The sequence below is a fragment of the Astatotilapia calliptera genome, chromosome 4 (genome assembly GCF_964374335.1).
Source record: "Astatotilapia calliptera chromosome 4, fAstCal68.1, whole genome shotgun sequence".
Classification (NCBI taxonomy): Eukaryota; Metazoa; Chordata; class Actinopteri; order Cichliformes; family Cichlidae; genus Astatotilapia; species Astatotilapia calliptera.
In genome coordinates, this window is record NC_137425.1 from 15,757,501 (window position 1) to 15,775,716 (window position 18,216).

Sequence of the window (18,216 nt, forward strand, 5' to 3'; positions counted from 1 at the left end):
GCAGAAGAAGAAAATCTACACCAGTCTAACAGAGACAGTTAAGGAAAACATGACAAAATGTTACATTGGTAAGTTGACACATTTGCATTTATTGTGAATGTAGGCATTCATCACAATTATGCATAAAAAGTTTTGGGTTCTTTTTTGCTGCAAAACCTTGTGTCTTCTTGTAGAAGTAAAAGAAGTTGAGGGAACTGGAGCACTGAAAAACATGAGGAAGACTATTGAGAGACATGTGTACTCAAATAAGAAAATGTATGAGGAGGCAAAAAAGACCATGTTGATGAAGATGGATGCATTGAAGGTTTGTCACATTATATAACATACCATACCACCTTTATTTATAAAGCACTTTAAATTAAACCAGGGTTCCCAAAGTGCTGTACATATACAAATAGCATAAACTGAAAAAAGAATCAAACTTGTTCAAAATAGAAAATTAGAAAAAAACATAGTCTAAGGTTATCTTGCAAAATGTTCTTCGTTCACATAAAGGCTTCTTTTATATTTCTGTAATACATATATATCAGAATCAGTACTATTGCCCCATCTAAGGAGAATGTAAACCAAGTTCTTCTATTTGTTGTTTTTTGTTTTTTTAAAACATTAGTGAGGTGGCTGTTAAATTTGTACTGGGCGTTACAATTAGGACTCCAATAGAAGAGTTTAAACTGAAAAAGGCTACTTTCAGCACTTTAATAATTCTCACTCTAAACAAACATGTAATCAGTAATTCAAGTCTTTTTTTTAACTCATAATTTGGCACTGTGAAAACTAATAAAGGCTCTTATGTTAAATTAGAAAGTCATGCTGTTCACGCTCCAGAAAATCATGAAGGAAGCCATTGAATTCTCACTGAAGACTGCTGCCTACTCACTCCCAGGTAAACAGAATATAAAGTAAATCTTTCATGTTGAGTACTAGGAATCCTGTATGTATTATTAATAAAATCACTTTGTTGTTTTAGATGTTTCAGAGTATCTTGAGACTTTGACAACACATTATAATCAACTTCAAGGTGGTCAAGATGAAGAAATGTTACAACAGTAGCTGGGTAAAAATAAAAATGGTATTATTATTTTTGTAATACTTAAATTAATCAGCTTTGATTACCTGTTTTGTGTTTAATTACATAAATATTGCTTTTACTAAACTAGAACTTATATCCCTGGCAAGCCTGATTTGGATAATCAGAAGAAGACATTGATTTATTTCTGCTTCACATTTTAGCATCTTATAGTATATTCTAATGTTTTAATTGCATGTGTTAAGTCTTAGTTCATTGAAATGAGAGCCATTAGTTTATGGATATGTTTTTCAGTTTTATCTTTGAGCCTTATATAGCACAATATTTTTTATTGCAATTTCAGAATCAGAATTTTTTTCCTGCATTACATTGGTTTCTTTGGGTGTCATGAATAATAATACACCAGCATTACTATCAGCTTCTACTTCAGCTACTAGTTTATAATTTTATTTTTTGTTGTTTCTAATCTGTATATGCATGCAAACATTTGATTTTGTATACAGTTCAATAAACCTTGATTTAAGTGTTTTTGTAAGATGAGAATGTTTTTCAAACCTTGTTCTTGTCCTTTACTTGCCCTAAAACTAAGCTGCTTGATAAAAACTACTTACAGGTTGCAAGCTTCAACTAAAACTAAATCACAATCTGAGATATGCATTTTAAACTAAAACTAAACACTATATACACATATGGCCACTGCTGTCAACTGCTGGGAGTCCCCCTTCCTTCTCCTGTGTATCTCCTGGGCAACTGCAGTGTGATAAGATAGCCCTTTGTTCACAAAACTTTGACTTGGAAAGTTACCTATGAAAGATTTCCTCAATATTATTATAATTTAGTTTAATTTCACATTCTTTTGATAGCTTTTCCCCTCTTCACTCATTAAAATATAAAAATTTAAGTTTTGAAATTGTAAAATATATGAATCAAATTTTAGAGTCAGTTTCACAATATAATACTGCAAATCACCAAAACTATTTCCAGTAAACAGTTGTTCATTTATCCATTTCAATTTAAGCTAATATATAGATACAAATTAAATGAAATAATTTAAAATAATTTAAATTACTAAAAGAATCAAATACAGAAAAATAATATTCTTCCTTATAGATCAATAACAATTGCTGCTACTTTAATTCCCTGCGTACGTTGGGCCAAGGAGGAGGAATAGCTACGATTTTTAAAGTCATTTTAAATGTAAGCAGCTATCAACACCGTCATTCACCAGCTTTAAACTGTCTGTGTTTCAGCTGGGCTGCTCCAAAATAAAATAAGGACTTTGTGAATGACTTCTTGGCTGAATACATGCCAAATTATGATTGTGTTCTTATTGTTGGGGATTTTAATATTCATGTGTGTTGTCCTGATATGCCCATGGCAAAGAGCTTTTTAAATTTATTCTTTTAATCTGGTGCAATGTTTGACTGGTCCCACACATGAACGTGGACACATACTTGATCCTGTTTTAACTCATAGTTTTTATGTTTTTAACGTAGAGATTCGTGATGCTGTGTTTTCTGACCACAGTCCTGTAATGTTTGAAGTTCCTCTTGCCTGTACCTCAGTTAAACCTCATGCTGCTCCTGGGTTTTCAACAGTTTTTAACCAGAACTGTACAATCCCAGAGTTTTTATGCAGCCAGACTGAGGAACTGAGCTCATGGTTTTATTCCACCTGTTGGACTGCTTTGGACACTGTCGCTCCATTAAAAACCAAACTGCCTAAAGCTAAATCTGAGCCCTGGTTGAACGACATGACCCAAGCTGTCAGATGTGAGTACCGTCAAGCTGAACACAAGTGGGAAAAGGACCAACTACAAGTGTCATTCGAGATGCTAAAGGACTGTTGGCTTCAATATCAAAAAACTGTAAAAGATGCCAAAAGAAACACTTATCTGACATTATTCTGTCAAATTGTCACAACCCATGTGTTTTAACTATTAACTCTGTTCTTAGTGCATCACATATCGACTGTATCAAGCCCTCGTCTGAAGCCTGTGAAAATGTTTTACATTTTTTTTTATTGAGAAGGTCTCCTCCACAAGGGCTCAAATCTTGCCTTGTGCTCATGACCCCTCAGTCTCTGCTTCCTGCTTTGCTGTCCTTGACAGGTTTGAGCCTGTGACTATGTCCTTTTTAAAGGAGACTGTTGGTCATTTTAAGCCTGAGGTTTAGAGGTTTTCCACACTCTAACCGTGTGTTCACACCGAACGCGATAGAGGCGGCCAGAGCGTCAGGTTTACATGTAAAGTCAATGGAAAAAGCGCGATGACACGCGATTGCGTGTCCCGCGAAAATTTGGAAGCAGATTTGCATCACGAAAACGTGAGAAACGGGCGTCAGTGTACGCGTCTGGCGCGTTTGGCTCGCGAATAAAACCACGCGCGTCAGTTTTTGTGTTGCATTTTGTGCATACGCGTGTTTCACGTCTACCGCTTGAGTTGGAAAAATCTGAACTCCAGCGTCAAAACGTGCCGCGACAACCAATCAGGAGCCTGGTGATGTGGCTCTGACCTTGGTCAAAGCGGCAGATCCATCAACACTGTGGTGAAAAAGGCCCGACAGCGTCTCTACCACCTCAGACACTTGGGAGACTTCCGACTGCCCTCCAAGGTGCTCAGGAACTTTTACTCCTGCACCATAGAGAGCATCCTGACGGGGAACATCTCAACCTGGTTCGGGAACAGCACCATGCAGGACAGACGAGCGCTACAGAGGGTTGTGCGATCAGCTGAGCACACCATCCGCTCCGAGCTCCCTGACCTGCACTCAATCTACAGCAGGCGGTGCTGGACCAAGGCCAGGAAGATCGTGAAGGACCTCAGCCATCCCAACAACAGACTGTTCTCTCTGTTGAGGTCAGGAAAGCGATTCCGCTCCCTGAAGACCAACACAGAGAGACTGAGGAGGAGCTTCTTCCCGCAGGCGATACGGTCTCTCAATCACACCACCACATAGTACTGACCCACACATATGGTTTTTACACACACACTGGACATTTGTTTACACTAGTGGCCACTGCACAACTACACCGCGTGGTCATCAAATCAAATCACTCACTTAAATAAATCACTTTTAAGCATATTTGCACTGCACAAGACACTTAAATATGTGGATTGCACAACCCTGGACATTACATTTCTTTCATTACCATTTATTACTCGTACAGCTGCTCTTATTGTTCTGTATTTCTTCATATATTCTTTTATATTTTCTATATTGTGTATTTTGTGTACAGTTATTTTATTTTTAACTTTAATTTTTATATTTTATTTTATTCTTTCCTAGTTAAATTTACCCTTCATTTTAATTTTCATATGTATTTTCTATCCTATTCATAGTCTTTTATTTTAGGTCACGAGCAGTTGCATTTCACTGCATATCGTATTGTGTATGACTGTGTATGTGACAAATAAAATTTGAATTTGACAGTCTCAATGGAGGATTTTGAAGGACATCTACCAATTCGGAACCACAATAACTTTTCTGGCTGATTGGAGCTGGCTCGGACCTGGCTTATCGAAGAACAAGAAGCAGCTACAGCTGTTCAAAATCCCACAAGGCCGGCCGACATGATAGACGATGGGCAGGGCTTTGCCCTAAAGGCTTTTTATATAGTGTCCTGGCACACTGGCCCAGGTGTTGCCAATGTCACTGATTGTAAATGGGAACTCCGCCTCTTCAATGCCTGCAAACAAGACACACATGAGCCAAAAGGAAGGCAGGGTGCAGTGGGTCGTCACAGTGGGAATACACAGCAGTAAAAACACTGTAAGTTAAAACAAGGATTTGATCAGTTTGATCTCCTCACTGATAAAATCCATCAAATATGATTAAACGTTCTCGAGTTAACAGGAAGTGAAAAAGCTATTCCAAAATAGTTATAGAATCCGGTTGTGCCCTCTTGCACCTGAAGCTGCTGATATAGTAATAATTTTCAATGTGTATGCACTAGCAGTAACAAGAAAACATGTATCATGAGGATTGATAAGTATATCAATAGAGAGTGTGATAATGGCCTAATCATCCTTGCATAAAAAAAGCAAAAAAAAGGAAACGTCTTCTCAGATGGTCATGTGCAGGAAGGCATTGTTAAGAGCAAATAGCTAAAGGACGTGGTGTAGTACACATGGAAGGTCTGATAAAAGTAGAAAATAATTCAGATTCCTTGTCTGTCCGTTCGACAATCGCACCACTTGTGGGAGTAGCTTAAGACCATTCTCTGGACTCAACAGAGCAAAGCTGTGGAGTCCGACTGCCAAGGTCAAGCTGTCTGCTCATAGTTCTCATCACTGCCTCCCTTGTCTCAACAGAAAATAAATCAATTATGTTCCAAAATTAAGAGGCAGGAGCCAAATATAATCTGCACTAGTGTTTAAAGGTTTATGAAAAGGGCTGGGTGTTTTGTGCATTCTTGTGATTTTGCAGAGCTACTTAGGGAAATCTTCCATATAGGTCAATCTCCAATTGCACATAATTTGAGTGCTGGCCATTTCTGTGTGAAGTTTGGACACTCTTCCCGTTTTCACAGGGGTTTCCCTCTGAAGACTCCACCTTCCTCCCACAATCCAAAGATGTGTCAGACACTTCACATTTCAAATTGAGCATTTTAATGAATTAGAGAATATTTCAGAGATCAGTAATATTTATGGACCCCTTACTCATTTAGATAGATGAATTAATCATTTAACTCACAAAATCTCATAAAACAACCAGCAACACATCAAACATCTTTAAGCAATAGTCACAATAATGTCCGGTTAAACTCTCTCGATGTACAAAATGTTAGCTTGTTGCTAACTTTGATGTGAAAACCGCCTCAGCTAATGATGTTGACAGAGCTGATTGTGCGCTAGCAGGTGAAAGAAGAGCAAAGAGAGTAAAGACACACACACGCAAACACACAGGCACATTCCTGTGGGATTAGTCAAAAGATTATGAGCACAAGTGTTTCCCATTCAAACAGGCTCGAGAACAGGAAAAGCTCAGGTCATCGGCCTGGCTTTTGGTTATAGCTTAATATTTAAACTGGGTGCACGATGGATTGAAAGTGAGAGTATCAGTCATTGCTGTATTAATAAGGCTCGGTAAGTCGGACAGATCTAGGTTGGCTGTACCCACACACAGCATAACACAAACACACTCGCTCAGCCTCCTCTCATGTGTGTCTTTCTGTCTGATCTCTGTAAGGTAACTGGTCACTGAGGCAAGATTTATAGCTAATCAGTCTGTATTGGCAGCAGTCTGCCATGGGCTGAGCCAACTTTAGAACATTACGCATTACAACACAGGCAAGGAATGATGTCAGTAAGAAATGAGGGATAGAAAAGGGGGAGGAAAAGAAAACAAGGCAAGATTGGGGAGATTAAAAAGGAAAGAGTAATGCACAAATAAGGAAACGATAGCGTAAATAAAGGTAAAGATCGAAACAGAGCTGAAAAGCCTGATTTAAAGAGGTAAAGAAAGAAGAGGAGGATGCGGGATAGGTGATTTGGAGGGGAAACTGGAGCTATTGATCTCTCACAGTACTCACATATGCAATTCAAATCACAGCAAATATATTCCTTTCACAATACTTATCTTGCTCAGTATGTCTTTGCATTCATGTATGTTCAGCAGTGAGAAAGAGAGATTAAAGGAAGGTTAATTTGTACATGTCTTCATGTGAGGGAAGCCAGCGCATTTCCTCATTTCCAAACTCTAATCATTCTCATAAAAGATATTGGTGCATGCTGATAGGTCTGGTTATCTGTGTGAGAATGTGACCAAAGCTTTTATCAAGGTGAGCACAATTGGTGTATTTATTTATATATTCTTTATATCATTATTTTAAACTGAAAAAACTCTAAAAATAGGACTAATAATAAGTAAATAAGACTAAATATTGTGTGTACTTTTGTATACAATTTTACAGTAATGAATTAAAGAAACACAGCAGCAGTTATGACATGAGTGAACCACAACCATAAAGTAAAGAAACAAATAAGAAGCTTTTTTTTAATCTCCATGTGTCTCTCCATAAAACACCCTCACACACACACACACACACACACACACACACACACACACACACACACACACACACACACACACACACACACACACACACACACACACACACACACACACACAGTCACTTGTCTTGCTTAACCATGCTACATTTCCACACAATTTCTCAAGCAGTGTAAGAACAACAGCCTAGCCACCAAATACTATCTGCTTCTATAACTGTGCTACTATCATGGCTTTTGTTGTCCATGTCCTGTGCTTTCATCTCGAGTACCGTTCTGTAACGCCACCTCAGCAGGCCAGTCTGCACCATCTGACTAAACTGCAACCACACAGTCACAGATGGATTCTTCTTAAGCCCTACAGAACAGCCTTCAACTGCCAGCTATCAGCTTCCATCACCACATAACCACAAAGTAACCACTGACAGTGAGAGAGAGATGTGGGCAAAATGGGGAGGATGCAGAAGTGAGAGAGAAAAAGGTGCAGAATGAGAGGAGGTGAGAAAGGTTAGAAAAAATTAGAAACAAGTGCAAAGTGTCCAGATCAGATTTTTCCCTCTCTTGTGCTTTCTCTCCTTTTTAAATCCACACTCTCTCTTTAAATGTCTGCTTCCTCTCCTTTAAACCCAAACGCACTACTGCCACGGTAAAAAGACAGAACGAGCCCCGGAGAGCAGCGCCATCATCCCCATCGAAACAGCCAAACAGCCAGGCAATATGCTAATGAACTTCTTAATGACTGCTAATTAAAACCCATTTAATTCAGAGACACTTATCAAGCTCTAAGGAAAAAAAAGCGTGCAAAAATTTCCCAGGAAGACAAGCAGAGTTATGGCCACCTTTGGTATTTGTCAAAGCCTTCCTACTCCTTCCCCTCCTGTTTTGCCCTCCTGTCTGTCTCTGTCACTCTGTCCTGCCGGCTCGATTGCCTCTAATGGACGTGCTTTATCTAGGCTGACCTAACCATTGTCAAAGGGAGCAGAATTTGTGAGCTTAGGGTGGGCACACTCAATGAGCTAGGGGGTTGGGGGCAGTCACGACTGGGAGTAAGTGGCGGGTGCAAGCAGGTGGGGCGTTGCTTGGCAAGAATCCATCCATGCAATCTCCAGGCCACTTCGTTAGCCACCTCGTACACATCTACACGTTTCTCCCCTCTGTTCTCAGCTATGCAAATAGGATGCCAGCTAAATACTTAATGAGAAGTGAGATATGAGCATTTGAACCATCTGTGGAATGCAGAGAACTAACTGCTAAAATCCAAATGCATCTTATTGTAGCCACTGAAGATTCAAGGAAACTTTTTTTTTATTAGAAAACTTTCTAAAATAAATTCTTCTTTTTCTCTTCACTGTGTTCATTCCTCACACACACAGAAAAGATGGGTAGATACATTGAGAGAAGCTGCAATTGACAAAGGGAAAACAAAACTGAGAGAAAGTTAGAGCGAGCCAGAGGGAGTGTGTCCCCTCAGCCCTGGAGGAGAAACCAGAAAGGGCCACTTTAAAAATTGCTTAACACGCTCCACACAAAAGACAGCTCAGGACACTTGAGCCGTGTTTGATTTGAGTGTCAGGGTGGGAGGTACCAATCTGCAGACATGTCGGGCACAGGTGGTGAAACAATCAAACAGCCCTAAACTTATATCACCCACGGAGATACAAAAAGCTCGGTCACATGCACAAATACAAAAACACTTAGGCGTGGAAATGAAAATGGCAACAAGCCGTTTAATTAGCCACACTTTGCACTCAGGCATGTATGAAAACATACATGTGGAGACACACATGCACACACAGAATATACATTAACATGTTTATTTTCCATCAAATTTGATGTGTCAGAAGACTGAAAGAAGAAGAAAGGACATTTAAAATACAAACTTTTATGGGCATATCTATGACATTCTGCTCATTCTTATATCAGCATCACCTTTACTGCATACTTATACCTACGTTGCCCATCACCCGTGAGCATGCACAGAGAGCAAATTCAAGCAAAACCACAGTCAGTGTGTGCATCCCAGCCAGACTGTAATACATGCCTCTGCGATTCAGGCAAAACGAAACCTGTCATATGCTGTCAGGTGTGGTAACTTGAACACCTGGTATTATTTGCTAATCCTATTTACACTCTGAAAGTGAGCAGTGGAGCGTAAATCTCTGGTCGCATCTGAGCAGGCCTCCAATTCGCACATGTAAGTTGCTGCTAACACTCTAACTTCTCTCGATATCAAGGAACCAGTGATTTGAATATAAGTTTCCTTTTTTAGGTGAATATTGGAAATCCGCTGCAGTAGATTGCAATTTTGACAACAACTCAGTGACTTTTTAAAAAAAAAAAAACAAAGCAAAACAACTGACTTTTGTTCATTACATCTTCGTTACATATCGTTATTTCTCACACTGTGCCACTGAGAGAGATTGGATGTTGCACTAGAAGAGAAAGGGGTCTTCCCCAGAGGGTCTCCCCCCAACTCGGACATTTACACACATACACACACATACACATTCTGCCCTTAGGCCACTCTCTGTAATGGGATCCTCACTGTTTTTTTCTGCTGAATAAAATAAATCCCACTAGTTAACATGTTAACATGATTGATGGGCTATGATTCTGCAGGGAGCGTGGAACGTCTGTCTGCACTGAAGCTGTCCTGCTGCTGCCTGCACACAGACTGACACACAAAGAAAGATTCAGGGAATGAAACAGAGAGAGAGGGTGGGGGTGGGGGGGAGGGAATGGAATGGAAATATGTGCGGCAGTACAGATAAACTGCTATTTGAGAAGCATGAGAAAAAGAGTGAAATTTCAGCAAAGTAATCTGATATGGGGAGGTAAAGTATGATGCAGCATTGTTCACCGCAAGGATGTGGCATGGGGAACATAACACAACACAATCAGGTCAGTTGTCTCAAACACTGAGACAACTGACCTGATTAAAACACACACACACACACACACACACACACACACACACACACACACACACACACACACACACACACACACACACACACACTAAAGAAATATACTTGTCTAACCCACCAACAGAATGATGAGGTACCATCCTTAAGATCACAGCTTTTACTTTTCATGTATTTAGGGGTACATTTCGTTCTGCTCAAAATATTTAACTAAATTTAAATATGATTTTCACAAAGACTTGACACTTAACCAAAGACACAATGCCTAAGATGAGTAAATAACAGACACTAAACCAACTTAAGGTAAATTTATAATCTGACAGCAAAATCTAAAACAACTGAAATGAAGAAGCTTCTCGGATGAGAGGTGAAACGTCTTCAAGCAACTCAAGAAGTCCAGACGCTTTTCTTTCCAAGCTCCTTAGACCACGTTGAAGAATAAGGTTATCAAAACTAGGCTTGTGGCATAGAGCATTTAAATGTTAATTATAAGTGTTCTTTCATTTTTTCATTTTTTTTGGCACAATAAACTGTTAAAGCCACAGATATGTTTTGATTATTATACTACTGTAATAATATCTCCTTCACAGCGAGGATTTATATAAGCTCTCTTGGCGATTTATCAATTATTATAGCTCATTAGAAAAGGAGATGGAGGACATGTTCCCAAATCATTTGTACTTCATGTTTCAGGGAATCAAAGAAGCTGTTTGCCCATGCAAATATGAAACCTGGTGTACCAGGGCCTGGTCTGCGGTGCTGCTGCAAGGTTGATCGATGCACCTGCAGTGGCATAGTCAATTATGCCTCGTCGGCTTAAAGTCTGTGCTCTCTATGCTATTATTATTATTGTTGGTGGTGGTGTGTGGCTGGCAGCTGGAAAGCTGAATGGCAACCGTGTGAAAAAAGTGTGCAATAAAAGATGTTAACGACTGTTTTGAACGTGGTCTGGTCGGTCATTAATACCACACCTGGCTATCCTAAAGAAAAACTCTGAGCTGCTGTCTGGCCACAGAGTCTGGTACTGCAGCGTGCATCTGTACATGTGACCTCTCTCAGTGATGGAGGGGATAGGCTCACAGTCTCAAAGTCAGTTCATCACAAAGGTGATCAGGCTTTATAAATGTTTGTTGTTTGTTTGTTTCATAAATGCTTGGTTTTATACTGACATTTTGATATTGTATACTGTTCAATAAATCCAAAGTGCAAGCAAATATATTATTTTTTACATAAGATTTTTTTACCCTAAAGCCATTAAAAATTTGCATTGCAAGACCAACATGTCGTGGTGTGAAAAAGTGCTCCCCCTTCCCGATTTCTTACTTTTTTGTGTTTGTCACCCTTCAGTGTTTCAGAACAGCAAACAAATAAAAACATTAGACAAAAAAATAATACAAGTAAACACAAAATGGAGTTTCTAAATGAAGGTCCCAAAAGGTGAATTCTCTCAACAGAAACGATAACATGGAGCAAAAAAATAGAAAAAAGGAGGATTACAAAGAAAATATTGACTGATAGAGAATATTAGATTGAGATTATTGGTATGATATCAGGCAATCAGATGGCCTGTGTTCAGCAAGTGGTTTAAGCTTAATTTTTCTTCTGACTAAATATGGTGTGTTCTGTTTGCACGAGGTTGTTTGCTTTGGGTGTGTGCAGTGGGTGGAACAGGACATTGGCTTTAATGTGGCTGGAAAAAGGAGATGGAGGACATCATGTTCCCAAATCATTTGTACTTCATATTTCAGGGAATCAAAGAAGCTGTTTGCCCATGCAAATATGAAACCTGGTATAACAGGGCGTGGTCTGCGGTGCTGCTGCAGGGGTGATGGATGCACCTGCAGTGGCATCGTCAATTATGCCTCGCCGGCTTAAAGTCTGTGCTCTCTTTGCTATTATTATTATTATTATTATTATTATTATTATTATTATTATTATTGTTGGTGGTGGTGTGTGGCTGGCAGCTGGAAAGCTGAACGGCAACAGTGTGAAAAAAGTGTGCAATAAAAGGTGTTAACGAGTGTTTTGAACGTCGTCGGGTTAATGCCACACCTGGTTATCCTAAACAAAAACTCTGAGCCACTGTCTGGCCACAGAGACTGGTACTGCAGTGTGTGTCTATGATGGAGGGGATAGGTCTCAAAGTCAGTTCATCACAAAGGTGATCTGGTCTCATAAATGTTTGTAGGATAAGTCTAAATGTCTAGGCGCTTGGTTTTATACCCCTGTGACCATATAGGTGATTGAAACACTTTATTTCCTGGACATGACAATAATAAACCCCTTCAGTGTGACATTAAGTCACAACAGAGTTGTCTTGATGCATGCTGAGTCATCCAGGTAGGAAAATTCCAAAAGGTGGATTCTGTTCATCTGAATGTAGCGTTTTCAGTGGGAGAAACGTTTTGTCACTCATCCAAGTGATTTGAATTTAGATGTGTAGAGTTAGAAATGCTACAGAAAGTGTTGAAATTAATGCAGATACCAGAGAGTTGTGGCACAAGTGGCACACACCAAGGTTGTTTTTTGTTTGTTTGGTTTTTTTTAGAATAAAGAAGTTTCTTATTTGGATAGACAAAAAGCTGCTGTAGATATCCTGGAGTACATACAAGTGATTTGCACACTAGTTTGACTAGACGTGGCCTAATTTTCCTCAAAACCAATGACGTCTTGCTCCACCAACACCATTTATCATGCGTGCAAACGAGTCATTATGTGTGCAAATGATTTGAACTTGTCCTATTCTGGGATATCAACAGTAATTTTTTGTATTTGGATTGCTGCCTTCCTACACTGTAAAATATAACTTGTTGTTTCAACTTAAAAATAGGGCTGCCTTAAATTTTTAATTTAAGTCAAGAAATAGAGTTTGTTCTTGTAACACAACCAATTGTTATCTTAATGAAAAATCACATGTTGTCTAAACTTTCGTCTTAGTTTAGGTGACTGAGATTTGTTAGTCAGTTCAACTCCTTTAATTGCAACACGTTCTCACTCCCAACTCGTCAAATGTGTGACGCATGGTCAGGCTCCCTCTGCTTCACTTATCGACCCCCCTCGCGTTGAGAATTGACGTGCAGGGTCCTCTCATTGAATACTATAGAGTTCCCTAAATGTTGCTTCTTGACAACAAGAGATTGCCGCGGAAGAGCCTGTTGTCCGTATATATATTTCCAAAATCACATTGCAGTGACATATACAGAACACAATAAATTATATAATGTAAACAACTACCTAAGAAACAGCAGATACAGCAGATAAATTAATTATAGGCTATTACTTTTGTATCGTTTATTGCATTTATGAAGGGAGTGGTGTATGCTGGGTAATGGCACAGCTAGCGACTGGGTGACTTTATTCACCCGCTTCGGCTGTTATCAGTCCACACAATCAGTGGCTTGTCTAGAAAAGTTTTGTTGGGGGGGGGGCCAGGTAGGGGCACAGATTTGGAGAAGGGTGGCAGATGTAATTGGCAGATAATGTTTAAAAAAAATTCTACCAACCGTTAACCATAATTCAATAATCCTATAAACCTAATAACTGAATGCACTTTTAACTCTTATTAGAATGAGATTTTAACCACTATGGTGCAAAGTTTTTAGATACTGCGTTGATAAAGTACAAGAGATACAATCAGTGCTTTGTCAGTGTTTACTCAGCATTCAAGGTCAGCAATATTTGCATAGTATTTTTACTGACATATAGTGCACATATGTTTTGGGCAAAAACATTTTTGAATATTAAAATACAAACATTTGTAACAAAAAATTGACAAATTAGCCAATTCCAATGTAAAACTTTATCTGCCTGTTAAAAAAAGAAGATAATCTTCTCACAAACTGGTGTTTGATTTTGAAACAGGAAAAAAGTGGAGAAACAACTGATAAGACTAACATTTGAATAAAACCTGAAAGCAAGTAAATACTTTATATGCTGCCTTATGGTAAACTTTGGTAATATTGATCAAGAACAACACTGGCTGATGATGAAATACAGTCAGCTGGCATGGTGACACTGCCAGTATTAACCTGCAGGGCTGGACTGGGACATAAAATTGGGCATTTTGACTAGAGACCGGCCCACCAGGTATTAAAGCCATAAAGACTTTGAATGAAAACAAATGCTGTTGTGTCAGTGATGTACACTGTCTTGTTGGTATATGTATGGTTTCTATACATTTTACGTCAGATAAGTTCAGATAATTATTTAATAAAAACTAGATATTTTAAATGAGAATAAGAAAGAAAAGTATTTCTTTGTGCCCCACCTTTCCCTGTTTATGCCCTACCTGGCCCCCTGGCAAAACTTTAGATCCACCCCTGCACAGTTACCAGCTGTCAGCTATTTAGAAAAGGATCCTGGTGTTATTTGTCTCTCAGAAACAGTTCATAACTTCCCTTCAACTCATTCATGTCACCTAAAAGGTAAACCTGTTTCTCCATCACCTGTTCAGCTCTGATGATTCAGTAAGGACATCTCCTGGTTTCATCTTCATGTTTCCCTCTCACCACATATCCAAACCGATATCATGACCAGCAGGTTTATAGCTTTGGCTCCAGCAAACATCAGCTGATACTAGAAATTAATATTAAATAAATTCTAACAACAGCTGATCAAGCTTAAACGTGCTGCTGTTGTTTAGCGCGACATCTGCTGGTTTCCTCTTTCTGGCGCAAAGTGGGCGATAAACAAACAAGAGAGAAAAGACGATCAGCTGATCATTGATCAGTTTCATGATTGAAGTGGCCTGTGCCCCCCCAGGCCACCCCGCTGGACACGCCACTGGATTGCACATCATGTTTTAAACTTGAAATTGCAGGTCATATAACTAAACAGAAGCAGCTGAAAGAAGATGATAGTTTAACATTTATCGTCCTTTTCAACAACTGCTCTACATTTACCAATGTTGTTACAATACTCTTACCAAAGTCAGTAGGGTTTAAGTATAAATAGTGTCCAAGTAGAACAGTTATAAAAGTTTTAGCATTTTTAATTTTTTTTTTAAGGTTTTAAGTTTTTATTCATTTGTCATTTGTCCTGAATTAACATTCAGGATAAATATTTGCCTATTGTACGATGACGGTTCATATCAATATCCAAAAGAGAAATGTTGCAAAATAGAAGAATTATTTCTAAGAAGAAGTATTAAACCAGGATCAAAATGACATCATTCAACTATTTACAGCATTTTATGTTATTTGTTTTCTTTAGTTCAATCTGCTCTAAATCTAAACGTGTGCATGTATTTGATATGGTATACTGTTCAATAAAAGAGTAAATGTGCAAATTGTGAGAGGCCTTGTTCTTGTGTTATTCTTCCAGAAAAGGTTACTTCTACATAAACACATTTTTTTTTAAAAATATACCACAACCTCACTTAAAAAATATAAGCCTACAGATTGTAAAACACATCCAGGCCTTTTAGTGGTTTAGTTGTGGACTGCTCTCCCTGCTTCGTTTGTGTCTTGTGATCGTTGTCATGTCTAAAGAAGAGGACTGAAACAGAGGTTAATCATACATACAAGAAAGAATTTGGTTAATGCAAATTACATTATTTGTGTATGAAAACAAAATGGAAATGGAAAGGTGGCAGGATTTAATCTTTAGTTCAGTTTCATTTTCTTTTCATGAGAAACTGAAAGTCACTCAGTCTTGTTGTCATTCCATTAAGAACATGACACTTTTTTCTGTCATTTGGAAAAAGGTTATTTTGTAACATATATTATTACATGTTTATTCATCACAGAGTATAACACAAGCATGTTTTGACTATGCCTATTCATCTAAACATAGCTTTGGAAGTCAGAGCTTGTTTTTCTGTTTTGTCAATCATGTGTGTTGTTAATGAAAAAGGACATGAGAATGAATTTCTGTCAGACAGTCTTTTGCACCATCAGAGCCATACATGTCTAGCTTTTTTTTTTTCTTTAATCTGAATCTAGTTTTCTTCATAATCTGCTCATTTTTGGACTTCTCTTTTTGCCTGCTAACATCACCCTCCATAACTGACCAGTTGCTGTATTACCTTTAAAAAGAGCTGAGCACACTGTAAAATCTTAATTTATGATCTGTGTGTCTATGTAACTGCTGTTCCCCTTCAATTTAAAGAGCTGAAATGTCTAATATATAGAGTAGTTATGGCTTTTTAGAAATTACAATTTATCTTTCAGTTTCTATTCTTGATCATGGATAGCAAAACACACTGACTGAATGGAAACTCAGTGAATGGATAGAGACATTTAAAGATAAATTTTTTCTATGCATCAGTGATGGCTACAAATATTGATACTTATATGATCTGTTAGCACTTGCATTTTTTTATACTTACTGCACAAAATGTGTAACCAAATGGAAATGTGCTAAAATTTAAAAGTTACAGAGTTATTTTAAACAAAAGCGAACACGCATTCAACTCATACATCAATGAGGAACTCGTTTAGAAAAGTATTTTTGAAGTGATTTTATAGATAATCCTTCACTTCTTCATCTGCTAGAACATAGAACATTTGACCTCGGTTTGGGTGAGATACAAGGAAGATCAGTGTGTGACTTATAAACATCACATAGAGAGCAGTAGATAGTCACCAAAGCAGCAGTAAGCTATGCCGACACTGTATCTTTTCAGTAGGAAGATCATGTCCACGCTATCTTAATGCCTCCCTACTTGGAAAGCACAGACAGAGACAAAGCACTGGTGAAGTAGATGTTGGCCCAGTGTCTTGCTGAGCCAATATATGTTGGCAAAATGTTAGTGTGCTGCCTGGGAATTTCCATTCAAATTGTTTGGCACCCACCAAATAAGGAACAAAAAGTGACAATTGTGGTGGAAGTGTTCAAGAATTTATTTTTTTTGTATACAGAAGTAAAAAAAAAAAAAAACCCCACAGTATTTCACAGACTGGAAGTTTGGTGACTGACTTAGGTTAACATAAAACAGGAAAGTTTCATTTTACAGAGTCATGCAATAGCTGTTGCTTTAGTACACAGGTGTCGAACTCCAGTCCTCAAGGTCCGGTGTCCTGCAGGTTTTAAATGTGTCCTTGATCCATCACAGTTGATTTAAATGGTTAAATTACCTCCTCAGCATGTCATAAGTTCACCATCCTTTTCTGCTTATCCGTATCAAGGTCATGAAGGGTGAAGCCTATCCCAGCTACCATAGGGCAATAGGCAAGGTAAATTCACGTCAGATTAAAAATCTGATGCATATGATAACCACATCATCATTAACAAACTAAACTCCAGTTAACTTGATGTGAAAAGCATGTCCAAAGATGACATAACACTTGTTATGTCAAATGTTTTTTAAATCTTTCCTTCAGACACTATGATAAGTCAGTTTCTTTTTGCACAATTTCATCATACAATATCATTTTAACTGCATCCAGAAATTCTAACAGGGAGCAAAAAATCAAAGAAAAGAGGATCACAGTGAAAATATTTGGGGTGTGTGCAGTGGTGGCAGAGAACATTTGCATAAATGTGGTTGGAAAGAGGGGATGGAGGACATCATGTTCCCAAATCATTTGTACTTTATATTTGCATGTCACAACATTTGCATATTTCCTTATGCAAATATGAAACCTGGTTATCCAAAAGAAAACTGAGTCACTGTCTGACCACAGTCTGGTACTGCAGTGTTTATGTGTACATGCAACCTCTTAGTGGTTGTAGGGGACATTTATTACATAGTGAAAATTTTACGCAACACACATACATGCATGAACTAATCATGTGATTCAGGTGTGTTGACCCAAGGTGAGATCTAAAACCTGCAGAGACACCGGCCCTCGTGGACTGAGATTGCCCAATGCCCACCCCTGGGCTAGATTGTGGTGTGGATATGTGGCCCAGGCCCATAGAAAACAGGTCTGGCCCAAATCTGGCATCAAGCTGGCACTTCTGACTGACCAGTGTCATGGCACAGTGTATGTCAACCAGGTGTGGGGCACGTCTGGCAATGATGCCACTGTTTATGCGATGGCATGGCATATCTGTCATGGTCCTGAGTCTACTGACTCAGTGTTTTGTGTTTCTTTATGCTTTTGTTTATTCTGAGTATGTATTCTGTTATGATTTGCCATTTGTTAGGTTTTTGTTCTGTGCCTCACCTGGTCCCACTTCTGTGTTCTGTCTGTCTATGGTGTCACACTGTCTGTTTGTGAATCTGTCTGTTTAGTTCAGTGCCTTGTCTGGTTCTCTGTGTCTGAGTTTCCTGTTTTATTCTGAAGGTCCTCGTCTCATGTGAGTGTGTT

At 38.6% G+C, this 18,216-nt stretch overlaps 2 protein-coding genes across 4 annotated transcripts in view; one reads left to right on the forward strand and one right to left on the reverse strand.

The window, feature by feature from the left end:
• The window catches only part of LOC113021533 (nuclear GTPase SLIP-GC-like), a 25,405-nt gene extending 23,850 nt beyond the window's left edge, over positions 1–1,555 (forward strand). For both annotated transcript variants that reach the window (XM_080300292.1, XM_080300293.1), the window contains 4 exons: positions 1–68; positions 174–304; positions 802–883; positions 968–1,555. The exon at positions 1–68 is cut by the window's left edge and continues 41 nt beyond it. In XM_080300292.1, the coding sequence (XP_080156418.1) occupies positions 1–68; positions 174–304; positions 802–883; positions 968–1,050 (364 nt within the window). In that variant the 3' untranslated portion in view covers positions 1,051–1,555. The remainder of the gene's footprint in view (positions 69–173; positions 305–801; positions 884–967) is intronic.
• Positions 1–18,216, reverse strand: part of ccp110 (centriolar coiled-coil protein 110) — a 664,638-nt gene that overhangs the window by 436,570 nt on the left and 209,852 nt on the right. The gene's annotated exons all lie outside the window — the stretch shown is intronic.